Below are 21,124 nucleotides of genomic sequence, written 5' to 3' on the forward strand. Positions count from 1 at the left end.
TAGGCCTTGTCCACACTTACACGTTTTCGTTTGAAAACACATATTTTTCTCTCCGTTTTGGTCTTCTGTCTACACTGAGATGGCGTTTTTGTCGTAGAAAACTGAGCTTTTTTAAAAAAATGCTTTCCAAAGTGGATAAATTTGAAAACGCTGTTTTTGCGTTGTAGTGCGGACTGTGAAAATGTAGGCTTTAGAAAATGATGACGCATGTTTAGTCATGTGACACATATTGTACCGATATATTTTTATGTTTATACCGGTGTTGTGCCTGCTATGTGATATGTCAACGTCTGATTCAACCAATTACGTGAGTTTGGGGCGGGGCTGTCTTTGTGAGCGTTCAGCAAACCTGTTAAAACCGTTATGATCTTTAAAGGGTTAGTTCACCCAAAAATGGAAATTCTGTCATTAATTGCTCACTCTCATGTCGTTCCAAACCCGTAAGACCTTCGTTCATCTTCGGAACACAAATTAAGATTTTTTTGATGAAATCTGAGAGCTCTCTGACCCTCCATAGACAGCAACACAACTGAAATGTTCCCAGACATCAGTGGCTCAATTTTAATTATGCGAAGCTACGAGAACACTTTTTTAGGGTGATTTTGGGTGAACTATCCCTTTAAAGTTGTTTGCTAATGATGATGGCATATGGAACTAGTTCTAAACTCAGGTGTGGCGTGTCTGTTGGTAGATTCTTCGTCCCGATGAACACATCGCTAAGCAGCGTTACATCGTTGGCAAGAACGTTCTGACTAAAGGAACGCCGGAGTGGGTTTCCTTTGACGTCACTGAGACCGTACGGGAGTGGCTCATGTATAGAGGTAAGCAAACCTTTATCAAACGCTATTACAGCATTACATAAAGGTACAGAGGTCAGTCCTGTTAATATATGAACTAATGTATGTAGACATTGAATCAGATACATGTGCATTATGTCATGTAAATGTAACACATTTGGGTTTGCATCAGGTACTTTAGATTGTTGTTGTTGTTGTTAATAGGCTTATGTTAGCTGTGCTAAAAAAAAACAAAAAACCTTGGCGTAGGCTTTACTTAAAAAAAATAAATAAATAAATAAAATAAAAAAGTAGAAAGACTTGCTTGTAAAAACTTACTCCAATAATCCTTTTTTTAACATTGAGGTTGAAGTAATATATCATAATGACATACACTGTCCATTAAAATAATAAACATATCAGTGTTTTTCACTGTATGCTGTGGCCTTCCAGCAAAGGCGTGTGTATGAATTTACAGCTGTCGCTATAATTAGTGAGAACATTGGCAGAGCAAGTACAAATAAAAAAAATCCCCGAGTTGAGTTGTGATGAGTGCTTCTGACCACACAGAGACAGCTTCATGTGTTGTAATGAGATAAACTGCATAATGTATGTAGACATTGAATCAGATACATGTGCATTATGTCATGTAAATGTAACACATTTGGGTTTGCATCAGGTACTTTAGATTGTTGTAGTTGTTGTTAATAGGCTTATGTTAGCTGTGCTAAAAAAAACAAAAAACCTTGGCGTAGGCTTTACTTAAAAAAAATAAATAAATAAATAAAATAAAAAAGTAGAAAGACTTGCTTGTAAAAACTTACTCCAATAATCCTTTTTTTAACATCGAGGTTGAAGTAATATATCATAATGACATACACTGTCCATTAAAATAATAAACATATCAGTGTTTTTCACTGTATGCTGTGGCCTTCCAGCAAAGGCGTGTGTATGAATTTACAGCTGTCGCTATAATTAGTGAGAACATTGGCAGAGCAAGTACAAATAAAAAAAATCCCCGAGTTGAGTTGTGATGAGTGCTTCTGACCACACAGAGACAGCTTCATGTGTTGTAATGAGATAAACTGCACCACACACTGTCTTATATAAAAGGAAGAATCATTTGAAAATCTTATCACTGTACTGAATCACTAGAGTCACTAAAGATTCAATCTGTGTAGGAAAATGCATGCAATGAATGACCAAAGATGAGTTTGCATGCATTATGAAAAATGATGACAATTTGAAAACCCATGTTAGAAAGGTTCAGAAACCTACAGAAAAAGAATCGCACAGTTCCAGCTCCTTATGAAGTTACCGTTACTTTAACAGTGTTTAGTAATGCAGAAGCAGTTTTTATTAAAATATTTTGGCCAGTGTCTCATGTGGGCTAAAATACTGCGAGTAGCATTTGCCCAAAGATGCTGTTTAGGCTGTGAATATCCAAACACACATAGAAACTGGAACGAGATGTTTGTGGAGAAACCGTATCCCAAATCTGTGTGTTGTTCCACTGCTCAGAGACCAACCTCGGCCTGGAGGTCAGCGTTCACTGCCCGTGCCACACGTTCAGCCCCAACGGAGACATCATTGAGAACGTCAACGAGGTGTTGGAGGTCAGATTCAAAGGTGAGTGGAGAAAACCAATGCTGAGAACAAACATATCCAACATGCAACAGCTTTCTAATTGATGTTTTTTCTTCTAAAGGAGTCCTATTTTGCCCTTTTACAAAACCTTGATTCAGTTTTTGAGGTGTACTAGAATACATTTTCATGTTTGATTGTTCCAAAAAAAAGCATTATTTTTCACATATTTTACATTATTGGTGCAACTCTCTTCACAGTCGGTCTCAAAAACACGCTGTTAATTCCTGTATCGATGAAGCTCCGCCTTCTGAAATACAAAATGTGTTCTGATTGGTTAGCTGGCCCAGTGTGTTGTGATTGGTGAACTGCTTAGAGCGTGTTCTGGAAATGACACGCCCCTTACAATAACTGAGCGTTTCATCCGTAAATATTAACAATGGCGCCAATTTTGCCATATGAATTTGAGTCCGATTCAGAACCTGAGAGTGTTTATGAACAAGAGGACTGTGGAGAACCCTTTCAAGTGCAGGTTTTATAGGATGTTTCTAGCGCAGCTCAACCAGGCCTCGTCCCCTTTGTTGCGTATTCTGTGGGTGGAGATATTAAAATTATTGAGTCAGAGTGACATTGTGACTTCACAAGATCTGGAAGAAGCGTGTTGTAGTCTGAATTGTCGTAGTTCTTAAAAAGTGTTTTCTGTGTAAAGACAGTGTAGCACAAATTATGTAATCAGATTACTTTTAAGTAACTAGTAAAGTAATGCATCACTTTTTAACTTACAAGAAAATATCTGAGCTACTTTTTCAAATACTGTAAGTAATGCCAGTTACTTTGTTTCCATGTGTTGAGTGACAGCTCTGGTGTTGCCACGGTGACAGAAATCAGGAGTCAGTGCAGAGCGTTGTGTGTGAACATGATCTTACTGTAGCTCTAGACTAAATATCAACATGTGTTTACTCATCTCACTGCACACAAACACATTCAGTGCTCCTCACAATCAATAAAAACTGTCAAATGCAAACTCAGAATATTATACAAACCTGCAATAATTAAATATGTTAAAGGGATAGTTCACCCAGAAATGAAAATGTGATGTTTATCTGCTTACCCCCAGGGCATCCAAGATGTAGGTGACTTTGCTTCTTCAGTAGAACACAAACGGAGATTTTTAACTCAAACCGTTGTAGTCTGTCAGTCATATAATGTAAGTGGATGGGAATCACGGCTTTGAGTCATAAAACATACACAAACAAAACCAAATTAAACCCTGCGGCTCGTGACGATACATTGATGTGTAAAGACACAAAACGATCGGTCTGTGCAAGAAACTGAACAGTATTTATATCGTTTTTTACCTCTCATTTTCACCGCAATGTCTGACCTGTCCCGAGCGCATTCGCATCTTCTTCTTCAGCCTGCGCGTGACACGTCTTCTTCTTCTTGCTTTACAGCGGATCGCAGACTTATAAGTGCATTACCGCCACCTATTTCTCAAATGGACCATTGCCACTCTATCTACAATCTCAATTAGGAGAGATAGGTGGCGGTAATGTACTTATAAGTCTGCAATCTGCCGTAAGAAGACGCCGTGATTCCCATCCACTTACATTATATGACAGACAGACTTCAGCGGTTTGAGTTAAAAATCTCCGTTTGTGTTCTACTGAAGAAACAAAGTCACCTACATTGTGGATGCCCTGGAGGTAAGCAGATAAATATTTCATTTTCATTTTTGGGTGAACTATCCCTTTAAATGAGACAAATATAATTTATGCATTCAATCCCATTTTATTAACCAGTGTCTTTGCTTCTGACCTTCAGAGATCCCATTCAGCCATACTAATACGAAAAAATTACTTTAGGTAAACAGAAAATGTTAAATTGTTTTTGCTGAAGAGTGTTGAACTTTCTTCTCTTGCGTCCTGTTCTTCATGCAATCCAGAATGGCAGCACCGCTGAAAGGTTTGTTTGAGCTGCGCCCTCTACTGTACAGACGTGAATAAACATTTCCTTCAGCCTGAGGCGCATTCGTTTTGCTTTTGGTGTAAAAAGTCTTTTACATTTGCCAAAAAATATAACTTTTTATATTAAAAACAAAAAGCAAGCCCAGCCCAGGGCAGGGCAGAAAAAGTAACGTAATGTAACACATTACTTTCCATAAAAAGTAACTAAGCAACGCAATTAGTTACATTTATAGGGAGTAGCGCAATATTGTAATGCATTACTTTTAAAAGTAACTTTCCTCAACACTGGTTATAGAGAATATATACTTTGAGCTTTGTAATCTTGCAGATCTTTTTTTTTATGCTCAAACAGTAACATTACACACCAATTAAAGCTTAAAAAAGTTCATCTGCTATAATTATAACATCTGGGTTAAGGTGACAATTAGAGCTGATTGTGGTACTGCAGACTCTCCTTACTGTTTATTTCTAAGATGTAATACACTGAAAAAAACTGCTGCAGGATCAGTTGGTGTTTGAAACACACTTCACTTAGAAATTGTCAACAAATAATTCCAAAGAAATGGCAAGTAACACATTGAATTAAACATTAAATTTTTTTAGTAGAAAGACTGAAATAGTATTATCTTGTAAAACGTATTCCAATAATCTTTTTACAGCGTACAGTATGACGATTGCTCAGTTTCTCAGGCTTCTTCCGTGATGTGATGTGATGTGATGTGATGTGATGTGATGTGATGTGATGTGATGTGATGTGATGTGATGTGATGTGATGTGATGTGATGTGATGTGATGTGATGTGATGTGATGTGATGTGATGTGATGTGATGTGATGTGATGTGATGTGATGTGATGTGATGTGATGTGATGTGATGTGATGTGATGTGATGTGATGTGATGTGATGTGATGTGATGTGATGTGATGTGATGTGATGTGATGTGATGTGATGTGATGGCACGCACGCGCGTTCTGCTGAGATAAAGGCCTCAGCGCTCCGTCCAGCAGTGGTCAGACGCTGTGATCATGGGAATGCTCTGGCGTATGGAAACTCGCTTAGTTCTGGGGGCCTCGGGGTGTCTGGGGTTTTGGGAATGTGCTGCCACTGCGGGCACTCAGACTCTTGGCCCTCAATGAAAGAGGGGTGTCCGTATCTACGGGCAATGCCTCTCCTGGGACCCAAGCTGCTTTTGCAATCACAAACAGATTGAAAACGCAGATGCTCCAGGAGACGGAGAGCTGCCGTCTGTGCCGGGCTTCAGGAACGCTCCCACTTCTCTACAGGAATAAGTGCTGCTGAAGCTGAATCCAGACCGCCAGCGTGAAATCTGGTCCACATTGCAGCGAGACACAGGTTCTGACACAAAACTGGAAAACGTGTGTAGATGTCAGAATTTCCATCTATTATTTTGCAAGCAATGCTTTTCAGGCAAGGCAGACTGTATGGTTGTGGGAAATTTGTCAACTCCAGTGACTGGTTGTTTCTCAGAAGAGCTCGCTGTATCACGACTAGAAACCTGAGCGCATTGAGAAATTGCGTAAAGATTGGTTTTGTTTTGCGAAAGCTCTTTCTGTTTAATGTGTGCAGTGCACATCAGACACTCTGTGAAATTATGTGCTTGAGTGCTTCGAAGTAAGCATGATGATGCCACCTCATTTATTTATTTATGCATTCTGCATAAATAAAAGTGCATTTCATACAAACGGACGTTGAAATTCAATTTGAGACTGCCCTGAGATTGTAAAGATAAAAAGTCTCATTAAAAGACTTCCGTAACTCAAACAGGCAAAAAAGCAACAATATTTGGTCAAAATCAAAAGTCAGTGTGGCTTCGCCAATGTGCAAGGCATTTTATGCAAGTTGTGCAACAAGTAAACATAGAACTTGAAATGACATCACAAAGAAGATGCCTGTAGATCCTCGTGCGTCTCACTGTTTGTGTTTATTAAAATTAAGGAGGTAGTTTTGGATTCCTCATCTGGCAGCTGTCACGTTGGAATTGAATAGAACTGAATTGGACGTCAAAGTCTTTCCAACAGTGTTCAGAAGTCTGATGAACATCAGATTGTATTAGGGTGAAAACGTTCTCTTAATTATTATTCCTGAGCCAGGCTTTAGGGTTTCTAATGTGAGCCTGTCTGTCAGTTCTAGTTTGACTGTGCTTCTGCTGTGTCCTCAGGGATGGACAGCGAGTACGAGGAGCAGAACCGCTGGGATTTGGGTCGACTAAAGAAGCAGAAGGAGCAGCTTCTCCCTCATCTGATCCTGATGATGCTGCCGCCACACCGGCTGGACGTGCCGCCCACCTCTAGACGACGCAAACGTGCGCTGGACACCAACTACTGCTTCTCGTAAGCATTTCTTCAACATACTAATAAAAATGAAGCTGACTGAAACTGCAGCCCTATTCCAAAAATTACTGAACTGCCTACCTAGACAATTAAATGCACCACAGGGGCTTATTGTTTGTTTGTGTATTTATTTGATAGGGACAATGCATGTAAAGGAACATTTGTGTAAAATACAGAATGTAAACAACCCGGATTATAGCAACATTGCTAATTTACATCCACAGTCCCTAGGCAGGTGCACAAACATACATGCAGAGGTCACACAGAAAACAAAATACCCCAAACACATTATTTAAAATTTCGAGGTAAAACGGTTACACTATTGATTTGTCATAAGCCACTTACTAAAGTGATTTTTAAAAGTATGATAAGTGGAACATTGTCTTAATACGTTAACTCTTTATCAATTTAAAGCTTCTCCCCTCTCAGGAATATCTTTGAATGTGTCATCTCTACGGTTTGTTTTGCAAACATCATGTAAACAGTTTTTTTGTGTTCAATAGTGAACCTGATTTGGTAAGCCAATGCTAAACATTTGTCATAGCAGAAGTCAAGGTAATCAATGCTTCCTCACAATTATTCGCATGGGTAAAAATGACTACATCATCTGCATACAACTGAAGATTTACATTTTTACATACTCCAGGTAAATCATTAATATAAAGTGAAAATATAATAGGTCCCAAGATAGAGCCTTGTGGAACCCCCTAGGGGAAATCAAGGTAATATAATTTCGTACCATCAATATACATTGTTGACTATTTGAAAGATATGATTTTATCCAAACTATTGTTAATTTAGCTAAAAGAACCTGGTGGTCAACTATGTCAAATGCCTTCTATAGATCTAAGCAGACAGCACCAACCATAGACTGTACGTCCAACATGGACGTAGTGTACGTGACGTCACCCGTAGGATTCTAAAGATAATTTTTTAAAGCCCAACTTGGCAGCGTGTCACCGCACGTCACTCCCGGATAATCGAAAATGAGCAAAGAGGCGGGACGTGGGTGGAGCTGAGGTGGCTGGTTGCAGAAACCACGCCAGCCTAGCTCGACGGCAGTGACAGCAGCAGCAATCCACCTGTCACTCAAGTGGCCACGCCCTTAATTATGTAGAACTTTACAGTTTAATAAAATTTAAACTGAGTTATAAAAAAAAAATTCACCCCTCATAGTTGTCATGAAGGGCAAAATTATGTACCACTTTTTGTACCAGGCTTTTTTCTGATGCAAAGTTGGGCTTTTTAACATGGGGTGTCTATGGGTCTGGACTCCCACTCGATGAATTGCAGTTTTAGTCACTTCCGTGTTGGTTTCAAGAGTGAGACGGGGAGGTTGCCACTTGGCACCAACATATGCACTAGTAGGCATTTGACTTTCTCAACAAACATACAATTAGCTGATTTTGTGAAATAATTACATTGAAGGCCAAACAGCATTTGATGCATATAAGTGAAACCATTATTTTGATCAAGGGTTCTGGTCCAGAGTTTTCTGCAGAGTTTAGCTCCAACCCTAATCAAACACACCTGAACAAGCTAAACGAGGCCTTCAGGATTCCTAGAAAGTTACAGGCAGGTGAGTTTGATCAAGGTTGGAGTAAATGTAGGATTTAGATGATTAGTCAGAAACTTGGCTACGCTGACATGAAGGTTGTTACAAAAGCTAGATAACTTACTTATGATGCCTTCAGACCTAATTTTGGATCAATTTCACACAAAATAGAGTGCTGCAGGGATTTTTGTAAGACAAACTAGAAACATTTTAGCACTTTTGGTTCCATAGTATTGAAGTCAATGGGTTTTTGGTTAAATGTCTGAAATAAGGTCCGTGATGAACACGAGGTAAACATATTCCCAAAATATTTTGAAAGCTTTTACTTGTCTTGGAAAAAGGCAGTTGCTAAAGTGTCTAAATGAGACTATAGTGGGATGCTGGTGGTGTCACTTGAACAGGTAATCTCATTTGATCTCTAGTCACTTTCACAGCCTCAATATGTTTATAATCTCGCTCATGCAAACCATTCTAACGCAAACCTTCAGGGAAATTGTTTTTAAATAAAGACTGAAGAGTAATGGCGGTGACGTGAAGTCATGTGACCGACCCGTGCAGTAGTTTATTTATAGCCTATGTTTAGCTTTTCACTTCTGGTAGTATTGAGGCTTAAATTCTAATTCAAATTGCAAAGTGGTTAGTCTCGGAGCTTATTTTCTGCAATAATCCAACACACAATGGAAAAATCCTCTTGGGTTTTTGTGGAGGGAACCAGGTTGATACTAACTTATGGGTTGGCCTGCAAAAATTCTCACTAAATGAATCACTGCAGCACTTTGTACATTGTGAAAAAATCCAAAACATAATTTATGAATAACTGTGTGTACTGATCCCGTCATTGCGAATCTGAAGCTGCGGTCGTTGATTTGATTCCCGGGGAATGCATGCATTGATAAACTATGAAAAGCGTAATTTGGATAGAAGCGTCTGCCAAATGCATTAACGTAAATGTTAATCTGTAGGTAGGAATGCAAGGTGAATTTGATCTGCTTTCTTCTCAAAGATGGCAAGACCTTTAAAATACGTATTCTCATCCCTGCTTCATGTTGCAGTAAGCAGCAGCGTACCTCATGTGTCTAGAGAGATTTTCCCCTTGGGAATTAACTTTTTAATTGGCACCTGACGGCTCGAAGCGTCTGGGAGGTTCTGCAAGGGCTTGCAAGTTTGGATTTGTCTCAGTATGCTATGTAGTACACTGGCTCCTTAGTGTGTGGCACTCTGTTAGCACTCCACACCTGGGTCGAATCCAGGAGGGAAAAAATGACACACCTTACAGTGGAATTTCTGAGCCTCAAAAGATTGTCTGACATGTTTATAAGGCCATACAGAACCGAAATAGAAGTCTCCGAAACATCCAAGTGAAAAGTGCATGGAAACATCTCTGAATGAATGCAGAATCCACGCCAGGGTGTGAACGGGCAGGTGGAGAAAGTGACGGCTTTCCTTCTGCTTTCAGAAACTACGAGGAGAACTGCTGCGTTCGGCCGCTGTACATCGACTTCCGGCAGGATCTGGGCTGGAGGTGGATCCATGAGCCGAAAGGGTATCATGCCAACTTCTGCTCCGGGCCGTGCCCATACCTCCGCAGCGCTGACACCACGCACAGCTCGGTGAGAGTCTCCTTCACACCTTTACTAACCTTCATGTCGCTTTAACACGTGCCTTTCTTTCATGGAAAAAAGGAGATTGTCTGAAGAATGCCCAAGCTGCTCTTTGCAATACAATAAATTAAATGGAAAGACATGTCCAAAAATGCACCATACACATAGAGGTTTAGGCTAAATACTAAACCCTTGAGTCTCAGACCAAGATGTCTTGAGACCAGGACCACCAGATCAAGACACTGTCTTCTCAAGTCACATGATGCTTTGTGTGAGAAACAGCCATTATTCATGGAAAATCTTCCACTTTGTGTTTGCATACATATAAATTTGCTGCTTCAAGACACATCACATTAGACGAGAGGTCAATGATGCCAAGTGGCATCGGTTCTTGTGCAACTCGTATCTGATCACAGCCATTCTAAGATTTAAGAATTTCAAATGAGATTTGAGAGCTACATTATATGCAATACCATTACCATTATGTCACTGGTCATTTTAGACCTTAAATTTCAGTCTGCTCCTCACAAGCATCATCACAGGACTTAAGAAGGCTTCAGATGAAAGAAAAAAAATCATATGGACTATTTTTATGGTGCTTTTCAGATTCTTGACTCTGTCTCTATTTCCACTCATTGTATTGAAAATGGAGGCATGAACATGTGATGCACCAAATTTTCAGCAACCAAAAACTAAGAATAATTGGCTAAAACAGCTACAAAAGGATGAATTAGTAGTTTCAACAGTTTAAAAATAGTTCTAGAAGTCCGAAAACAGCTTCTCTGATGGCACATTTAGACCGTTTTAGCATTTATTTAGTACACGTCAGCATAACAAAAATGATGCTAGACTAGCAATGTGTAGAATTGATTTGGCTGAAATATCAAGAGGTGGATTGTTGCCAAAGAACTTTACTAGGACTGGCATATTACATGTGTTGACATTAAAGCATAAACAGTTCAATAACCCAATTACCCAAAGTGAATTACCAAAACATTGTTTCCACTTTCGGTTTTCAGCTAAATAAAAACTTTAATTTAGATTTTGTTGTTTCAGTAAAAACTGAAACATCAAAATCAATAATGTGCGTGATTAATCTTTTGTGTTCCATGTAAGAAAGTCATACAGGTTTAGAACTACACGAGGGTGAGTAAATGATTCATTTGAATATTAATTGATGACTATTATTATTCAGTAATATAGCTGATTTGGTGGCATCAGAGGTATAGCGGGAAGCTGCCACCTTGTCATTTCTGACTTGTAACAAAAAACAGAGCAATGCTTAAAAGCTGCTGTGACGAGGTGTACAGCAAACAAGCTAAAAAACCCAGAACTACGTTTTTATAAGCTGTCGACCCAAAAAACGAGCATTTAAGAACACAAAAGTAGAGCGCAACGTGTCATATTACTCGGAGAACTGCACCCGCTGGAGGGCAACGTAATCGGTGACAGGAACCATTTATTATTTTTAACCATGTCAAAGGGTTAATTCACCACCCGATGTGAACCTGAGAGGAGCAGATATATTAAGAAACTAAATTTTATTGGTCTATGTCAGTGCCCCTTTTCCTAACCTTCCTTTTGTTTGAGAAATGATCCAACTGAACAGCCCAACGTGAAATACCCTGACATCTACAACTATTTGTGTCCTTAAATGCTTGTTTTTTGGGTCAACAGCTTATAAAAACATAGTTCTGGGTTTTTTAGCTTGTTTACTGTGCACCTTGTCACGCAGCAGCTTTTAGGCATTGTTCAGTTTTTTGTTATATGTCAGAAATGACAAGGAGGCAGCTTCCCGCAATACAAAGTCAATGGAGAGCGTTGGATTGTCCCCCCCTCCCCCGGTGTGGACATGGCCTAAATGCGATCTGTCTCTATTTGGACAAGGCATTACAATGCGCCTCCTGGTTTTTCTGCAGCTGCTGAGCCTGTACAACACGCTGAACCCCGAGGCGTCCGCTTCCCCCTGCTGCGTTCCTCAAGACCAATAATTTCAAAGGTGTTTTCAATCTGTGAAATAAAAATGATACTTTTTGCAATGCTTGACATACAAATAATCAACCGTCACAACTTTACACGGCATGTTTTTCGCTCACACTTTAGTTCGGGGACTAATTCTCACTGTTAACTAGCTATTAACTATGACTTTTGCTTAAGAAAACTGCTTATTAAAAGTTGAGGTAGTCGTTAAGGGGGTAGGATTAAGTGAATAATATGTGCTTTGTAAGCACTAATAAACAGCCAACACACTAGTAATATGGATGCTCATAAACGCTGTTTATTTTGGTGCTCTTTTACACCATGAGGCCTTACGGCACAGGAGCACGAAAATATCGCACATGGCTTCCAATCCAGTGACTCGACCGCTGGGAGCTCAGAGAGATGACGGAGTGAAGAGCGGGAGGATGAAGATACTGCTTTTTTTAAAGCTACTGTCCTCTGAGTGTCTCTGACTGATGTATTCAAAGTCAAATACACCTGAGCGAATACATGAGCGGGTCACAGTTAACCACAAAATCAAAACAGAGAGAGAAGAAATTATTTTAGAACCATAAGAATTTTTAAAAATGTTATAAAACTATTTGTGTGTGTGTGTGTATGGGCCATTCTACAGAATTGGTGCAAACTGCTGTCAAACAACCAAAAAACACATTTAAAAAGCATTAAAGTATTCAAATCTTAGATGTTTATTAAGACCCTACTATTATCTATTGAAACCCACAATAATATTCAAAATATTAGAAAGCTTGATATATATATAATTATCATTTACTGGGTACTTTCAATTGGGAGGTGGCTGTCCCGAAACCCTAACCCCTACATTTCAACTTTTTTTTTGTATTTTTTTAAATGAAGTACAAAAACAATATTTATTTTATATTTTCTTTGTAAATCATGAAACTTTATGTAAAAAAATGTGTCCCGCATTTTTCATGTCACTACCGAAACAGTGTACGTTTTAGTCTATTGGCTGAGACCGATTTTAACTAAACCCTTAAGTTTATGATCAGGAAATATTCCTCTTTCATAGCTACAAGGTGCGAGTAGATAGGTCTCTTCATTTTGAGGTAAATGCATTCAAAAGTGTGTGTAACTTTAAGTAACGTCACTACGAACACCTTTTTCTGCAATTAAGCATGCTTTTTTGGGAGTTATTCCATAACATTTAGTTTTTATATGTATACCACTGTTCAGAACTGTGCTAGCTAACCATGTGCTGATTAGCATCTTTGAGCTAGGTTCAAAAGTATCTAAAATCATCACTACTGAAACGGTCACTACCGAAACATTTGGTGGCGTTTCGGTAGTGACATCTTTGTTTTTTTTGGGTGTTATCTCATAGAATTGACCTATCGTAAGCCCCTCCCCTCGAACGCAGATGAGCCAATGGCAGTGGAGTATCAGTTGCAAGCGGTTCTGAACTCGGACATCTGTAGGTTTCAGCGCTGTAGAGAAACACTGGAAGATCCGAAGCTTTCATCGGTTTGATGGTGTTTATTAAGTAACTCAATCGTACCGTCATACATGAAGAGTGATGATCCTGCATTTTTTGTAAAATTCTGTAATGTGATGTGGTTGCTACCAAAGGATTACTGTCACTACCGAAAATGTGCTGTCACTACCGAAACATGGGATGTTTTGTCAAAAATAAAGTATACTGAATGGTTCAATGTATATTCAAACTAATGAATCCTTAACTTTGAAATCAGTATGATCAACTTTTTGCCTTTTACAAAGAAAAATTTGGATTCAAAATACAACAACCCTCATAAATTACAATTGAAATATTGTTAAAAATTTCATTATTGATTTACCTTTGAAAAAATAGCAAAAAAAATTTTTTTTACAATCTATATGCAAGCTAAATCTTAATAGGTCAATATAACCCTATATAACAATAATGCATAATTATTATTACTGTGTTTCGGTAGTCACAAATTGGGGAGGGGACAAATATTCCAAAACTTTATACTAGAAATGTGTACCTTGGATATTATACAATTTGCATACATAAAACACAACTTTTTTTGGAAAAAGGCATTTTTTTCAAGGCGTTTTCAACTCTGACTTTGGACCAATTCTGTAGAATGGCTCATATACGTATATATATATATATATGTATGCGCGCATGTATGTATGTATATTGATCAAATGTTTTAAGATGTTTAATGTTTTTTAAAAAGTGTCTTATACTCCATTGAAAAATACAGCAAAAGCAGTAATATTGTGAGATCTTATTACAGTTTAAAACAGCTGTTTTCTATGAGAATATGTGTTAAACTGTAATGTATTTCTGTGATGTGCAGCTGTATTTTCAGCATCATTCCTCCAGTCTTCAGTGTCACATGATCTTCAGAAATCAGTATAATATGCTGATCTGTTGCTCGAGAAACATTTCTGATTATCATCAATGTTGAAAACAGTCGTGCTGCACAATATTTTTGTGGAAACAGTGATATATTATTAAAAAAAAAAGTTAAAAAGAAAGGCATATATACAAAATAGAACTCTTTTGTAACAACTTACACTATCGTTCAAAAGTTTGGGGTCGTATGTTTTTTTTTCTTTCTTTTTTGAAAGAAGTTAATACTTTAATTCAGCAAAGAATGTGTTAAATTGATTTAAAAAATTATAGTAAAGACTTATATTGTTGCATTATTGTTTTACCTGTTAGCAGTAAAAACTGTATTCCATTCATGGTTCTGTGGTGGAACGTGCCCTCGACGCGTGTTCGTGTGATTGACTCGTACGCAGATGCATGTCAGCAGCACACATCAGACTCATCTCAAAACAGACTTCAGCTTCTTCAGCAAACTTCTTCAGATATCTGAGCCAGTATTGAGCCAAAGGTTGAAAATGCAGAGTGAATATCCAGCCAAAGCGTTTGGCAGGAATCTGTGTGAGATGAGGTCAAGTGAAAACAAAGACGAGGAAAAACATGACAACAATAGAGGGCTGTTTGCGGCTAACTGAGCGAGATGAGAGGAGGCGACGCTGATGTGTATCGACGTCTGATCTCAGAGAATGCAGCCGTATGGATCAGCGCTAACTCCCAGTCAGAGTCCATCAGAGCCCAGCTAAAACAACAGCGGCTCTCAGTCCTCTACTGCTCTCCAGTGAACAACGGAAAACTGCATCTGTCAAATTCACACAGTTCTTGATGGACAGACGACGTCTGTTTAACAGCGCCAAAGGACACGCAACAGTGTTTTACAGGCTCTGAATAGTATCACCTGATAAAAGACTCCTACTCTGTATCTGTTTCAAGTTACTTCATGCTAATTTGCTGCTCTCAGGTGCAGTCCATGTAAAGCAGCCCAATGAAATGAATACTTTTATTCAACAGGACACATTAAATATATCAAAAGTGAAATTTATAATGTTACAAAATATTTTTATTTCAAATAAATGCTGTTCTTTTGAACTTTCAATTCCTCTGTAAATCCTGAAATATAAAATGTATCACAAACGTATTCGGCAACTGTTTTCAGCATTGATAATAATCAGAAATGTTTCTTGAGCAGCAGATCAGCATATTATACTGATTTCTGAAGATCATGAGACACTGAAGACTGGAGGAATGATGCTGAAAATACAGTTTTACATCACAGGAATAAATTACAGTTTACAATACATTAAAAGAGAAAACTATAGAAGCCTGTTTCCACCACTGAATAAAAAAAGTAACTGACTTTATATCTCACAAATCTGACTTTTTTTCAATTGCGGGCTTATATCTCACAATTCTGAGAAAAGAAGTCAGAATTGCGAGATATAAATTCATAATTGAAAAAAACAGTTTATATCTTGCAATTCTGACTTATATTATGCAATTCTGAGAAAAAATGTCAGAAATACGAGAAATGTGACAAGTCACAATTACCTTTTGAAATTTTTATTCAGTGGCGGAAACAGACTTCAATAGAGGACACTTACTTTAAAATTGCAAAATTATTTCACAATACCACTGTTTTTACTGTATTTCTGCTGAAATAAATGCAGCCATGGTGAGCAGAAGAGACTTCCTTCAAAAACAGCTCTTCAGAATGATACTACAGTACGACTCAGAATGTGTGTTTAAGCTTTAATAATTCACACCCAGCCAATCAAATCCCTGAAATCAGCATAATGACGCTAAAAGCTTCTATGCACCAAATCTCACCTGTGCATGAATAATGCATGGCGTATGACGGAGCTTCATATGACAGCAGTCATGGCACTGTTGGAGTCACAGCAGCTGTCAGTGGATCAGACACTCCGCTCATGTTCACACAGGTCTACTCACCAACACCAGACAGAAAAAGCAGCTCACACACATCAAACCAAACGCTGGAATGGTCACTATGTCCCCGCTGCCAAGGTTCCTCATTAAAATACCAGAGGCTGAACTACACACTGTACACAGAATACTAAACCTGCCAGTCAGTACACACACGGTCAATCACAGAAAGTGTGTGTGTGTTTCCTCACCTGTCTTTGCACACACAGTCTCATACACCACATGCTGTCCACTGCTGCTGCTCTGACCGAGTGGAGGCTCAGATAATGCTTTCCTGTGGACAGACACAATGATCATTAGCATCACATCACATCTCACCCCTCCTGATTAAAGTGATCATTCATTTCCTCATCATCTCAGTGTTTCTGTACAAAGCCTATGGTCACCAAAATGGCTTGGTTGTCAACATTCTTCAAAACATCTGTTTTGCGCAGAAGAAAGAAGGTCCTACAAGTTTGAATTGATGGTCAGTCAAGATTTGACAGCAGAAAGACACGAGAAGCAGTTTTTTCCTTTTACTGGATAAAAAACTCTAAACTATCAATCAGAAGATAGAAGACATGGAGCAGATTGAGTGTGACTCATTTAACAGCAACGTTTTGATAACTTGTATCATAAATGTATGTATTAAATATGATACAGCAGGTTTTATACAGTTAAGATAGCATTTAAGGTAGCGTAAAAGTGAAAATAAAAACACGAGCCTCTGTAAATGACCCATAAATACAACCCCCTGCAGAGTATTTACACCAATACAGCAGATTAAATGAACTAGACATTGATTTAACCATAGTACATGACATCAGACAGTGATTATATCAGAAGTGCTGCACAGAATGCCATCATTCTGCTGTTTCTTTGGCTTTTGAGTCCAAAGCCGCGAGTTCAATAGCCCTAATGACCTCCATCATCACGCCGCTCCCTGACAATTAACAAGCAGAATAATGTGGCCTCTCTTGGCCACTGAGAGCCAGTGCAATTATCTGAGGCCCGACATGCCCGTAACTTTGCACGTTAAATCCGCTAAGCATTTTTTGGGAACAATAAATAAAGCTCAGCTGGTATTAAGCTCCAGAAGCTCGCCAGAGCCGCATTAGCGCACTAATGAGGGTGCACAGTGCTGCCTTGTAGTCCACAAAGTTGTCCTTTCATTTGGTGGCTGGAGCCCGGGCCAGCAGCGCAGATAGAAATGCTCTAAATGACACGTCAGACCTCTCTGCACAGGAAAGGACACTTCAGTGTTTATTGGCGATTGGAGTTTAGGAGCATTAGTGTTGGTTGGTCAGATATCAACAGGCTGCAGCTGTAAGTGTGGAACTTGTTAACTCAATGCTCAATAGCCTGTAAATTCACATTCTGCTTGTCTTTAAAAGCCAAATCCATATGGACCTTATGGAAAGCCTTCTTCTTCTGGTGAAACACAAAAGAAGATCTTAAGCAGCATGTCTGTGCTCCTGGAAGTGGAGATTTATACTGCCAAGCTCTACAAAAAGCACCATAAGAGTACCATAATAGTCCATATGTGACCCTGGAGCACAAAACCAGTCATACGGGTCAATTTTTCGAAATTGAGATGTATAAATCATCTGAAAGCTGAATAAGACATGGAGCAGATTGAGTGTGACTCATTTAACAGCAACGTTTTGATAACTTGTATCATAAATGTATGTATTAAATATGATACAGCAGGTTTTATACAGTTAAGATAGCATTTAAGGTAGCGTAAAAGTGAAAATAAAAACACGAGCCTCTGTAAATGACCCATAAATACAACCCCCTGCAGAGTATTTACACCAATACAGCAGATTAAATGAACTAGACATTGATTTAACCATAGTACATGACATCAGACAGTGATTATATCAGAAGTGCTGCACAGAATGCCATCATTCTGCTGTTTCTTTGGCTTTTGAGTCCAAAGCCGCGAGTTCAATAGCCCTAATGACCTCCATCATCACGCCGCTCCCTGACAATTAACAAGCAGAATAATGTGGCCTCTCTTGGCCACTGAGAGCCAGTGCAATTATCTGAGGCCCGACATGCCCGTAACTTTGCACGTTAAATCCGCTAAGCATTTTTTGGGAACAATAAATAAAGCTCAGCTGGTATTAAGCTCCAGAAGCTCGCCAGAGCCGCATTAGCGCACTAATGAGGGTGCACAGTGCTGCCTTGTAGTCCACAAAGTTGTCCTTTCATTTGGTGGCTGGAGCCCGGGCCAGCAGCGCAGATAGAAATGCTCTAAATGACACGTCAGACCTCTCTGCACAGGAAAGGACACTTCAGTGTTTATTGGCGATTGGAGTTTAGGAGCATTAGTGTTGGTTGGTCAGATATCAACAGGCTGCAGCTGTAAGTGTGGAACTTGTTAACTCAATGCTCAATAGCCTGTAAATTCACATTCTGCTTGTCTTTAAAAGCCAAATCCATATGGACCTTATGGAAAGCCTTCTTCTTCTGGTGAAACACAAAAGAAGATCTTAAGCAGCATGTCTGTGCTCCTGGAAGTGGAGATTTATACTGCCAAGCTCTACAAAAAGCACCATAAGAGTACCATAATAGTCCATATGTGACCCTGGAGCACAAAACCAGTCATACGGGTCAATTTTTCGAAATTGAGATGTATAAATCATCTGAAAGCTGAATAGATAAGCTTTCCATTGATGTGTGGTTTGTTAGGATAGGACAATATTTGGCCGAGATACAACTATTTGAAATTCTGGGGGAAAAAATGAGATGAGAAAGATGAGAAAAAAAATCATCTTTAAAGTTGTTAAAATTAAGTTCTTAGCCATGCATGTTACTAATCAAAAATTAAGTTTTGATATATTTACAGTAGGACATTTACAAAATATCTTCATGGAACACGATCTTTACTTAATATCCTAATGATTTTTGGCATAAAAGAGAAATGTATAATTGTGACCCATACAATGTATTGTTGGCTATTGCCACAAATATCCCCCAGCGACTCAACACTGCTTTTGTGCTCCAGGGACACATATGACTCATGCACTATACACTGAACTTGCCGTTTCTTTTTAATTATTTGTAAAACTTACTAGTGAGTGAAGTAAATCCTACAGTACATCAATTCTACGTCAAGTCATACTGTATGAGAAGTTTGTGTGGGGAATAGACTGACATTTAAGATGCTATTCACTAATAATATTCAGAAGACTTAAATAGCGCATATATCATATGGGCTTCTGCTGTAAAACGTTGATAATATTAAAATGTTATGATTCTATGAATAATAGTGGATCAGACATTTTTCTTAAAAGAATGAAAAAAAAGCAAGATCCGCACTCATAAACTTAATGTTTTTTTTTACATTTTTTTAGAATTTTACATTTCTAAAAGAAGAAATAAAATTATACATGGGTTGATCAAGATTAACAATATTCCTAGATAGGTAAGTCTTGGACTTTTTTATCATTTTGTAATAGCAAAAAATATTGTACACTTGGTTAAAAAAACACTTGGTATTAATGGCTATTAAAAGGCAATAAAAAAATAAAAATAAAAAAAATAAAATCTGTAAAAAAATTTTTTACAGTGCAATTACAATTCGTATTTATAGTCTCAGTGGATTTCTTCTTCTCCGCTGACTAATCTAAAAACCTCTGGCCATTGCATTCATGTGCTCCTGGTTATAATGATCAACGCTGCAAAAACCAATGCGTAAAAAGAAATCTGATGCAACCTGAGCTGATCTAAATGAAATGCCACAATCAACGCTTTTCATTCATTTTCACATTTAACTTTAATCACGACAGTCGTAGTCAATTTAGTTTGATTGTGCAGGGGCCATCCGTCATAGAAACCAGGATTATTATAGTTAACTAATAAAAAAAAGAAAAAGAAATAAATGGATTTGCTCGGCTTCTTCATCGGTCTCTTATCCTCCGTTTCTCTTCCACTCTTTTGTCGGTTCAGTGTTTCCATGCACCCCGTGAATTTTTGCTTTTCGGCTTCTGTTTTTCCCACACTCTCCCATGTCACACAGGCCAACCACAAGAATGCAGAGTGGCGGAGAGAGTGAGGGGCTCAGGAATTCCACACGGAGAGGGTAAACACGGCACGGGCCGCGAGCAAACACTGCTTTAACTCTGCATAACCCTCCTCTGTCTCCAGCCGTCTCTGACAGCTCTCTAATGGCTCTCTCTTAATTCTGCCGTTCAGGAATTACCTCCGTTTCCTGGCTCTCCCTCGTCATCATTTACTCAAGATGCTCTCTCTCTCTGTTTATCCTGAGAAGAGTGATGAAATCTTCCCGATCGTCACACAGTCCTGCTCAACTGTATCTCACGACCATCCTCTCTGGACACAGAGCGATCTTTCCGTAGGAAAGACCTTTAAATAAGTTACAAAGATGAAGAAGTTGTCCTCACTGTCAGTGTCCGAGTGCTCTTTTCCATACGACAAAAGTAAAAGGGAACGTTTGAGTCACCATCCACTTCAGTTGCAGTGTTTGAATGGTGCTCATTTTTTGATTGTTCATGCTTTTATATCCTATATGTGACCCTGGACCACAAAACCAGTCATAAGGGTCCATTTCTCGAAATTGAGATTTATACATCATCTGAATGCTGAATAAATAAGCTTCCCTCTCATGGGAACTTCGAACTGCGTCCTCTAGGGGTCGCTATGGGGAACGCCTCTTCGTGACCCGTGTCTGAAGCATACATTGAAAAAACACCAACTCGTTGGCCGGCGACAGCCATGATGTCACTACCGGTGCGACTATAGTATAAATAGGCGCCGGGAGCTACACATCATTCACTTCTTCGTCTTCATTGACTGTTTTGTTTGAAGCGTGCATTTATGTGGTAAGAGCAATCTCTATTCATCTCATTATGGTGAGCACTAGCAAAGCGTTTAAGGATGTGTGCATCCGTGTTGACGTTGTTTAACATCTGATGACACACAATCTATGAGTTATTTGTTTGGGTGAAGAGCACGTACACGATGCCTCCGAGGGGGCAATCGGCGTGCACTGCGAGCGTTTTTT

The 21,124-nt window shown here is 38.9% G+C and overlaps 1 protein-coding gene across 1 annotated transcript in view; it reads left to right on the forward strand.

The window, feature by feature from the left end:
• tgfb3 (transforming growth factor, beta 3) overlaps window positions 1-11,824 on the forward strand; it is a 30,273-nt gene extending 18,449 nt beyond the window's left edge. Inside the window, exons 4-7 of the mRNA XM_016237389.1 lie at window positions 2,298-2,405; window positions 6,506-6,677; window positions 9,689-9,842; window positions 11,753-11,824. Of these exons, the coding sequence (XP_016092875.1) occupies window positions 2,298-2,405; window positions 6,506-6,677; window positions 9,689-9,842; window positions 11,753-11,824 (506 nt within the window). The remainder of the gene's footprint in view (window positions 1-2,297; window positions 2,406-6,505; window positions 6,678-9,688; window positions 9,843-11,752) is intronic.
• Window positions 11,825-21,124: the final 9,300 nt, after the last annotated feature.

The sequence above is a fragment of the Sinocyclocheilus grahami genome, unplaced genomic scaffold, assembly GCF_001515645.1.
Source record: "Sinocyclocheilus grahami isolate Dianchi unplaced genomic scaffold, SAMN03320097.WGS_v1.1 scaffold513.1, whole genome shotgun sequence".
NCBI lineage: Eukaryota > Metazoa > Chordata > Actinopteri > Cypriniformes > Cyprinidae > Sinocyclocheilus > Sinocyclocheilus grahami.